Source organism: Melanotaenia boesemani, chromosome 6 (assembly GCF_017639745.1).
Source record: "Melanotaenia boesemani isolate fMelBoe1 chromosome 6, fMelBoe1.pri, whole genome shotgun sequence".
In the NCBI taxonomy this organism is placed as follows: Eukaryota; Metazoa; Chordata; class Actinopteri; order Atheriniformes; family Melanotaeniidae; genus Melanotaenia; species Melanotaenia boesemani.
The window spans coordinates 34,349,104-34,359,848 of NC_055687.1; the positions used below are offsets into that span (position 1 = coordinate 34,349,104).

Here is a 10,745-nt window from a genome sequence, read left to right on the forward strand (position 1 = left end):
AAATTGTTGTTCTACTCTTTGGAATGATGAAGAGGTAAAAATTATTAAAGCCCCAGCGTGTAAGAATGACTCCCATCTAGTGGTGCTGGAACCTCACCGTTTCAGAGCGTTATCACAACGACAGAAGCCGCGGAGAGTCATAAATGTAAAAATGTCAACATCTTTCAGAAGTTCGAGTGTCCCGTCAGGTGATGAGATTCAGAACGATACATGATGATAATCTCAAGTCTGGATTTTCACCAGCGTAGTTTTGTCCTGTTAGTTTAATCTGCAATATGGGTCCAAATCACAGCAGAAATCTATGAGGATATTTTTGGAAACAAGCCTCTGATGAGAAGTCAGTCTGTGATCACACCAATCAGATCACCTATCTGACTACACGCTCACAGAGAAGCAGACGTCTTTTAAAAACACCAGATCAGTGATGATAAGTTCAACTATCTGACACGGGTCTCTACTGGAAGTTTTGAGGCCAATTATTAAGCTATACATCTGTGTATTAAAAAAAGAGAAAGAAAATTTAATGCTTAAGTGATTTTTTTTTATGCGATAAAGACTAACACTTGCAAGGCTGTTTGGAGTGTCTCTGTTCCATCACCAGTCTGTATCAATGCTGTCAGAGCTGTTCCTTATATTTAGGTACACAATGTTAAACTCCACACTGCCTGCAAATGTTCTTACACTGTAAAATACACAGAAATCTGCATAAGCATGGCTGATAAATGAAGTGCCAGATCTACATAGTCTTGATAAAGGTTGCTAGGACATCCTGGTGAATGACGCAAAAACATTAGCTCATGTTAAAATTAGCTATGTGTTGTTGGCTTCTTGCTTATCAACTGCAATCTTAATGAGCAAAATGAGAAGCCGCTGCAGTATTTATCACCTCATGAGCCTTAATTCAGCTACCACAAAGCAGAAGTTAACGGAGAAGGACCTTAAACAGTTAAAGTTACAACACTTTAACCCAAGTGATTGCTGCAAACTGACATAATTTGACTCAGCTCCTTTTGATCCCAACAAAAGAGGAAGACGGAAGTAACCTTGTTTAGTTTAAGGATATAAACAACTAGAGCAAGCAAAAACTGCAGAGAAGTAGGACATTTTTCAGCAATTAAATCCACGTTTGCCACACACTCTCTGGTCTACAATGAGCTGGATTTACCACCACTACATGTCACACACAACCAATAATCACACACAACCCTACAGGTTGCAGTTTTGGGATTTCTTTCAAAGCAGCAAAGATCCAGCAAGGCAACATTAAACAGCCATCAAGTCCGTCACCAGACTACCACGAGGTGGTCATCAGGGCTGCTTAACATGAAAGTAATATATCTCCACTTGTTAACTGAGCCGTCTATAAAATCTACAAATACTGAAAAATGTCCAACTGATGAAATGTCCATAAAAGTGACTAGCCTGAGTTTTTTTTGCTTGTAACAAACGGGATAAAATAAACCGTCTACTTGAGGAATTAACGTCCTACACTGCTGATAATGATTCTATAGTCTAATAATAAACATGACTCTTGTTTTGTATCTGTTACTGTCTCGTTGGATTTGTGCAGATATATGTGCACGCCCTCAGAAATCAGCGCTACTTGTTTGCAAGCTGCAATATGTGAGTAACCAGTAGGGGCACAGTACAGACCAGTTACGCTCACAATAGAGCCGGTTGCATTCATGAACACAAGTTTAAAAACAACTATATTTTCAGCCCAAGGAAATATAAATCTAAAGCATCAATACTGACAAGCAAATACCTTTAAAGTCTTTGAAGTTGTGTTGGTTGGCGCAGGTGAAGGCCCTCATAGATCCATCGCTGTATTCCTTAAATAGGCCCCCTTCTTCAGCCCCAAGGAGAAGTCTTTGCCAGGAGGCCCCTACCAGAAACACATTGGGGTTTTCCTTCTCCTGAGCCCCAACTCCAGGGCCCAGCTGCTCCACCAGCAGGTCAGCACCTGATAGAAGAGTTTAACCCTTAAAACTCCAAGCCACTTTTCTTTTGTTGTTTTAAGTCTGTCTGATTATTTTTATAGGACAGCCTCAGCTGTCAGATTATGAAACGAAACTGATGGAAAATCAATGTATGAATAGATATAGCAGCATAAAGGCCAAATAAAACAATAAAGCAGAATTTATTACTAACAGAACTTTGTAGAAATAACACACAGATTAACAGTGACTAGCCTTTTCTCACCTGCATCATTCTTTCAAGTCAAAATATTGGCATTGAAACAAACACACAACAGAAACTATTTCCATATTTCCACTTTTTCCTCCAGCTGGTCTTTTGCTATTTACATTTATTGCTACTATTTACCTACAACTCTCAGAAAACCAACTCCATCTCAGCTGCATTTCGGCGCCACCGTGCATCACAAACATCTTCTTGGCTTTATTCCAGCCATGAAGGAGCATTATTTTTCTTCTTTTCAGACACACAAAGAACTTTATACTTACTTGTTGATCTTTGGCTGCTCCTGATTGAGCATAACCTCAATTTAAGCTCTCTGATTGGTCAAAAGTTTGACAGGAAGTGGTTTTGTCATTACTTCTGGGTCAAAACGGAGGTCTCTTAGTAACATAGTAGTGATAGTTAACTTTTTATTACAAAAGGGTAATAAATAATAGTGTTATCATGGATCATTGTGGATTTACTATATAGTCTATGAATAAACAGTACATTTTGCAGCTGGATTGTAAACCTCCTGGATGGGATATAAATGTCTGGAAAACATCTCTAGATCACCTACATGGTAAGCTATACATCACAATTCACCCCACTGACGTACACACTACCATATCTGAGACATTGTTGGCAGTAGAAGTGACAGCGCTCAGGGGACGCCAGTGATGAAGCCAGTGTCGATTTGTGAAAAAAACATGGAGGGAGGTGTACATTTTACTCATGAAAATAACAGCAGGCTTTTGCATGGCTGTGTAATGATAGCCAGGCGGTTTGTCCCACCATACAACTTTTTTTGTTGTCGAATTTGTTGTTTATTTTGACCACTTCATCCAGAAGCTGGAATATTAACTACTCTGTTAGACCAGAGGGGGGGACAATATATATCTCCCACAGGGATAAAAAATTAATGACCATCCCCCCAGCAAATCGCACCCTGAATGTAGCTGAAGTTTATGGGTCAAAAGGTTTTATATCCATGAATATAACTGCCAACAACAAAGCAACAACAACAGACTAACTTTCTACCTCCATTCTGCTGTTTGTCCTTTATCCTGCTCAACAGCCACGCAATGGCTTCTTCGTTGGTTTTTGAGGCCAGCTCCATCACCACCAGAGGCTTAAACGAGCAGCCATTGCTGCCTCCTGATGACCCCCTCAGCATCATCCCACTGTCCAGAACACCTGCATGAGAAATTCAAGATTTTTTATAGATGTGCTGCTGTGCTCCTCAGACAGAAAGAGAGGAAAAGGAATGGGGAAAAAATTAATTATCACTAACATTGGCATTATTAAACAATTATTTCTAAATCAATTCAGTTATTATTTCAGTTTTTGTCTGGCAACTTCCCCAATGAACACTTCATAACTGGAAGATAGAAGCACTTCATTATGCAAGGTCATCATTCGCTGACATGTTGGCCTATGATTCCATGGATTCCTTATCTTTAGTTTTAAGTATTCTGTTTCCAGGCCCGCCTTTGCGGTCTGGCGCTGTAGGTGGACTTTATAGAGTTACTTTGCAGTCATCTGGGCCTGCTTCTGATGATGAAGCCTCCTGGGATGCCACTCATCATTGCACGGACCGGGTTTATGCTCATCATGAGCTTTTCCACAGGGGTGAGGGGGTTGTTGCAGTCGCCCCGAACCTGTCTTCCATCCCACCGACGTCTTCTTATTGGCTGTGAAATAGGTATACACCTTTCAGCTGAGCCTATGGAAATTAGTGGTTACTGGAAGCACCGGAGACGCAGATGAGAAATTCTCACCAGTCTGAAGAATGTTTTTATAGTTCGCTTTCACTTGAACCCAGGTACACTTGGGGGCAGACGAGTTATATCTGCCTATAACATAATATAATAAGCTTATTAAATTTACCATTCGTTTAACATCCACTTATGCATTGACTTTGCTGGAAATCCTCCACCAAGCACCAGCAGGCGTTGGAGGATGCAGCTGTCTTCTGTTTTTGGTAATTTTCATCATGATTTCGGGGCTCAGTGGGTGATGCCTTTCATTTTACTGTGGATGTGCACACACTGGCTGAACCAACACAAGGTTATGATAGTGACCCCATAGTCGGTGTTTTGGAACTGACGATGCAGGTTACAGGCCCATTTATGCTCCCTTACGTACAAAAATAGGGACGTCCTTTCAAACACTGACGTACTTTGCCACCCTCATACGTCCTTGAGCCTTTTGCGTGGCCATGGTTGTTAAGTCAATTCCTCCACTAGTGGGCAGTAGTTCAGTCATCACTCTTGGGAGCCAATGTCAGTTTTAGACACCGTTTGGCGACGGTAATCCATCACAATAAAGTTTTTTCCAGTTGCCCAACAAACCATAAATACTTGCACTTGTTCTTTAAAAGCTCGTACAATCTCTACAGCTGTTGTGTTCGTCTTCATTCTTCTCTAATTTTGCTCCCTTCCTGATCCTCTTCTTCTTCCCTGGTTTGTTTCTTTCGCTGGTCACATGTCAGTTATTCTGCTCAGCACTGCCCCTGTGATTTTTGGTGGTATTGCTCCATCTTCTACATCAAGCAACAGATAGCTAAGCTCTGTATCCATCCATCTGGGTATCCGTCCACCTGAGTGTCTGTTAATCAGCGTATCCGTCTTCTGCATCGAGTTTAAATGGGCCTTTGGATGTCAGAGAATTTAGCCACCTCAAGGATAGGCTTTATCACAGGATTTATTAAACGTCCTTTCGGGAATACCCCCTGAGTGTCAGGAGACTGAAAATAAAAACAGATAACTTGGATAATATCAAATTAAAGCTGTCTAGTTAAGCTTAGCTGTAAAGCTAAGAATGGTAAATTATAGAATTCATTTGCAAGAAATGTCATACATGTATATACAACTATAGTGCAGGGATGAAAGTCACTGTGTGCAAGTGGTGTTTATATATTTTATTTTCCATGTCCAGTAGGCTTTATGCCTCTGAAAACTATTTATGTACGTGATGTTTAAGCTGTAAATGTAATCCTAAAGGTTTCATCTGGTAGTTTTATTTTCTGCATTGGAACTACAATAAATCATATTGCCCCTCTTTAATCATCTAAAGATCATCAATTGTCTTGGTTACATTATGCTTTTTATTTGGAATTATTCAGAATTAAAAGTATTCTTTCGTGTTTACATGGGAAACACATTTAATTGCCTTTATTCAATTCCGCTTTAGATAGTTTTGAAGAAGCAGCTCAACACCAGCATACTACTTTACTTTGGTCAGCTGAGGAGGAGAAGGGAGGAAGATTTCCGTATGTAACAGGAAAAGGGAATGGGCATGAACAAAACGACCGGAATTAATTTAAAGCAGAATGAACACAGGATTAAGGAATTATTCAATTTGGATTTAAAATCAGAATAAATCAGCCACTTACTTTGGATTTAAGTTTAATTCCGAATGGTAATTTTCATTTGGAATTAGGTGTTAATAAGGTCAGCATTTATTTTTTTTTAAAGAGGATTTAATTTTTATTCTGAATTAACAGGGAGTTAAAACTTTCATGTAAACATGGCCAATGAGGTTTGAGCCTAAAAACCTAGCTGATGCCAAGATAAAACACTATCTTTCTTTGTCCTTCTTCCTTACTACAAACGTCCAAACAGTGACGGCAAACTATCACCTTTAAATAAAGACGACTGATTATGGTTGGGAGCCACAGTTTCTTCAAATATTACATTACTTCACATGATGAGCTAATCTGAACCAAGGACTGTTGCATTTCAGTAAGCAGAATTGTGCACAAACTGTGGCCTATGGGTCAGATTGAGAAAGGTTGGGCCTTTCTCAATCTGATTAATGAAACAATTTAGGATTTTTCCTGACATTTACTCAATTTTCTGCCACAGCAGATGTCTTGGTTCACAGAGACCTATCAAAGCATCAAAGGGATCTCATTCTTTAAAGTTATCAGGCAAGAGAAGGGTATAAAACATTTCCACAGCTTTGGATATACCATGGTGCACAGTGAAGATAATCATCAAAAGGTAGAGAACTGGCCAAAAGTGATGAAATGAGATGAAAACTACAGCAGCACTGAAGGAGCTTCAGGAATTTCTTTAAACTGGCTGTGTCCTACATGTGACAACAATCTGCTGAGGCTGCAAGACAGAATCTCTTTTTGACAAAGAAAAACATTGAAGCTCAGCTACAATCTGCAAAAAATATATATCAGGCCTCCCAAAATTATGTTGAGAACATGTTCTGGTCAGATGAGAAGAGTTGGACTTTATGGCCACAGTTCCAAAAGAAAAATACACTTCTCATCACCAAAAGAGCAGTATCCCCTCAGTGAAGCATGGAGGTGGCAATATAATGCTGCGGGGTTGCTTTTCTTCAGCTGGAATTGGAGCTTTAGTCAAGGTGGAGAGAATTCTGATCAGTTCCAAATACCAGTCACTTTTGGCCAAAAACTTTCAGGTGTCTGATAGAAAGCTGAAAAGAATTTTCACTTCTGAACATGACAATGGCCTCAAACAGAGATCAAGATCAACAAAAGAAAAGCTGACTATTAATTGGTCTAAGACTACTGTTATACCCATTAACTGTGATTAACAAAACAAACCCCATATTAAAATACAGTCTGGAAACATTAGACATAAACATTTTTCCCAGATTATCATAACTAATGAAGCTAAATTATGTCCAGCTACTCCTCCCTGAGCCGCCACCTTACCACGATGGAGGAGTGTGTGCATTCTGAAGATCCTAGGAGCTATGTTGTCGGGGGCTTTATGTCCCTGGTAAGGTCACCCATGGCAAACAGGTCTCTAGAGGAGGGACCAGACAAAGGGTGGCTCAATAGACCCCCATCTTTCTTTATTTCCACTGTTTCAGTATTATTATGTGTCAAAAAGCAGATATTCTGCTAAAGAACAGTTAAGCTACATGTTTTTTTTCCTGTGTTTCTAAGTTTCCTACTCAGGTTGAAAAGAAATGTTCAAAACTATTTTTATCCAGAAAAGAGCATCCCAAGTCTAGTTAGAGGTCCTGTAGCCTTTGTTCTCTTAAACAAATCCAGAGTTAATATGTAGGATTTATTTACTATATAGAGAGCAGAGGGAATTTAGTTGGAATGGGACCTTTTGTTTACTTTACTTACTTTCTTTCATTATTTTGTTATGTTGGTGTCAAAGTATGGAAATAATTAAAAAATGAAGACCTAAAAAGAGTGTTCATGTGGTTTTACATATTTATGGTGTTATGAATTAATTAATACAGAATAATCATGATTATTTCTCAGTTCAGGTGGTCAGGATTACTACAGAATTGGAAATGTACACATATGTATAATCAAAATAATTTCTAGATACTGAAAAGGTTACTCTAATTATAATGTGAAATACTGTATTTTCCAGGTCTAGATACCTGCAATTAAATGTTTTGTGATTAGATCTATTTTGATTTGTATGTTTTAATGTGCCTAAATGATAAACTGAGGAAAAATACTGCAGTATTTTCTCTAAAAAAGATGTCAGGTTGGTCATACATTTTTTTATGTAAACATCTTGAAAATGTACATGTACATGTTTGGACTAGGCAAGAAATATAAACTTTTTGTTATTTATAAGACAGATTATTAGGCTGTTATTTCACTGGTCCAGCCCAATGGCCCCCCAAAATTTGTTTAATACTCACCCTTTTAGGTCATATTAAAGGTGTAAAAATATTTTAAATGATTTACCGTAGTTTCAGTTTTTAACATCAGAGAAACCTTGATTTTTTACAGGGTATGAATACTTTGTTGGTATATGTTCCAGCATTCATAAATACAATCACCTTCCCTATTAAACGTGTCATCCTCGCTATAATTATCATCCCGATAACCACTCGGCGAACAAGGATGACCTTTGAATAAACAGAAACTGAACTGAATAAAAGGAGTCACAGTTTTCCTTCTGCCCTTTGGGAGGACTCGGCCTTATTTCTATGCGGTCAGAACTCTGACCATCTCTAATGACTTTTTGGCTGCTTCTTCTAATTCAAGCAAATACTTACAGGACATGTTGCCTTCTGTAATCTAAGTACCTATCTTTGATGATAATGTTGGTGTGGGAGTCCAATTCCTATCTGGGCCTATCGTGTGGGGTTTTTACACAACAGTAGGTGTTGATTTTATCACTTACATGTGATATTGTCAGCTGAATGTACTCTGGTGATAACTTAATCTGCTTCTACTGGTTTCCAATTAAACACAGAATCAAATTTAAGGTCATAAGTGATAAAGTGTCTGAACAGTCTGGGCTTAAAATACCAGAGATATGATAGTCAGTTCAGGCCAGGATGGTGTCTCAGATCTGCAGGCAGCTTTTAGACATCATGCTATCCTCTGCTGGAATCAGTTTCATTGGAAATAAGCTGATTTCTTCAATTATTTTCCAGAGTTTGCAAGTGAAAATAGTTAAATTTTAATGAGTTCACACAAGGTAGATGGATAAGTGATGAGACTAAACCCTTACTGAGATCTGCCTCCTGTACTTTAATTCAGGCTGTGCTAAATCATGTCATTTTCGTTGTAGTCTGGTCTGTATGTGTCCAAAGCTTTAATTAGACAGAGATGAAAACACCTGTGTGGGTCTGCACAGTCTTTGATATCTTTTCAGAGCTTCACAATTATTAGTGCTTTCAGAAAGATGCATTTCATCTGACAATATAAAACTAAAGACGAAAGGAAGGGGAGAGGATTGTGTTATACGAACTGCCATCAGAATGAATTTACAACCCCGATTCCAAAAAAGATGTCACTCTGTGTAAAATGTAAATATAAACTAAATTCAATCAACAAATCTAATAAAAACCCTTTTATTGTCCCTAACAGAACTAAAAAAACATATCAGATGTTGCAATTGGGACATTTTGCCATTTCATGGAAAATATGAGCTGATAGTGAATCTGATGCAGCAACACGTCTGGAAAAAGTAGTTCCAGGGTGACGTTCGGCACGGTGTAAAAAGTAGTTCCAGGGTGACGTTCGGCACGGTGTAAAAAGTAGTTCCAGGGTGACGTTCGGCACGGTGTAAAGAGTAGTTCCTGGGTGACGTTCGGCACGGTGTAAAAAGTAGTTCCAGGGTGACGTTCGGCACGGTGTAAAAAGTAGTTCCAGGCTGACGTTCGGCATGGTGTAAAAAGTAGTTCCAGGGTGATGTTCGGCACGGTGTAAAAAGTAGTTCCAGGGTGATGTTCGGCATAGTGTAAAAAGTAGTTCCAGGGCGATGTTCAGCAGAGTGTAAAAAGTAGTTCCAGGGCGATGTTCAGCATTGTGTAGCATCCTCTCTTTTTTTAAGTACTTTCTGGAAACATCTGGGAAGTGAGGAGACCAGTTGCTGCAGTTTTAGGAGAGGAATGTCGTCCCATTTTGGTCTGATTCTAGCTGATTCTAGTCCTTGACCTTGGTTGCTGGATTTCTGCTTCCATGATGCTCCAGATGTTGTGTACTGGTGAAAGGTCTGGACTGCAGGCAGGCCAGTTCAGCAGCCGTCCATGCTTTCCAGAAACTATTTCACATTTTATCCATCTGACCACAGAACAGTTTTCCATGTTGCCTCAGACCATTTAAATGAGCTTTGGTCCGACAGTATACAATATCAAATCAGACAGTGAAGTTTTCCTGAGTCCATGCAGTGATTTCCAGTGGAGAATCATGTCTGGTTCTAATGCAGTGCTGCCCGAGAGAAAAGATCACCAGCATCCAGTTTGACCTTCAGCCTTGTCCCATGCACAGAGACTCCTCTTGATTCTCTGGCTCTTTTGATATGATACACTGTGGACTGTGGGTCTCAAAGTTTTCACAATTTTATGTTGAGGAACATTTTACTGAAACTGTTCCACAATTTTTAGACACAGTTTGTCTCAGACTGGTGTCCATCATTACATCTGAGGCTCTGCCTCTCTGAAATGCTCCTTTTATAGCCATTCATGTTACTGCCCTAAGGCCAGACTGACTGGTATTAAAATGCTCCTGCATTTGTTTTTAATTTGTACCATTTCATTTTCCAGCCTTCTGTTACCTGTTCAAACTTCTCACAGATGTGTTGCTGCTATCAGATTGAAAATAAGCTCATATTTTCCACTTCAGCATCTGATATGTTGTTTATGTTCTACTGGGAATAATGGCTTGATGAGATTTGTGAGGTTGTATTTAAAAAAAACAAACAAACAAGCAAAAAGATTTCTGAAACACCTGTCACATTGGGCAAAGCATTATATAACATAAACATGGAAGGTAACGTATATATGCATATAAACTATAAATGGAAGTGGAGGTATTATTTTCATTGACTTGCAGAATGAAAAATACGGTTTTATAAAATGTAATACGTAAAACCAGAAGGCTTATCAGAATAGTTAACACCAACTTCATACGTCCGTTAGTGTTGAGTGTAAATGTGTCATTTTGTCTAAATTATTTCCACAAAACTTACCACAGCCCTCTTCTCAGCTGAGCAGCAACGTTTAGTTGTGACAGAAAATCTACTTCCGTACTCCTCGGTCGGTGGAGGCGTTTGTTTTAACTTATCAAAGAACGCGGCGTTGAGCGGAAACAGATA

At 39.1% G+C, this 10,745-nt stretch overlaps 1 protein-coding gene across 1 annotated transcript in view; it reads right to left on the reverse strand.

Annotated features, from left to right (window-relative positions):
• The window catches only part of ano10a (anoctamin 10a), a 35,585-nt gene extending 24,895 nt beyond the window's left edge, over positions 1-10,690 (reverse strand). The window contains exons 1-3 of the mRNA XM_041988462.1: positions 10,620-10,690; positions 3,220-3,375; positions 1,766-1,963 (exon numbers count right to left, since the gene is read on the reverse strand). Coding sequence (XP_041844396.1) covers positions 1,766-1,963; positions 3,220-3,358 — 337 coding nt within the window. The 5' untranslated portion in view covers positions 3,359-3,375; positions 10,620-10,690. The remainder of the gene's footprint in view (positions 1-1,765; positions 1,964-3,219; positions 3,376-10,619) is intronic.
• Between the last annotated feature and the right edge of the window lie 55 nt (positions 10,691-10,745).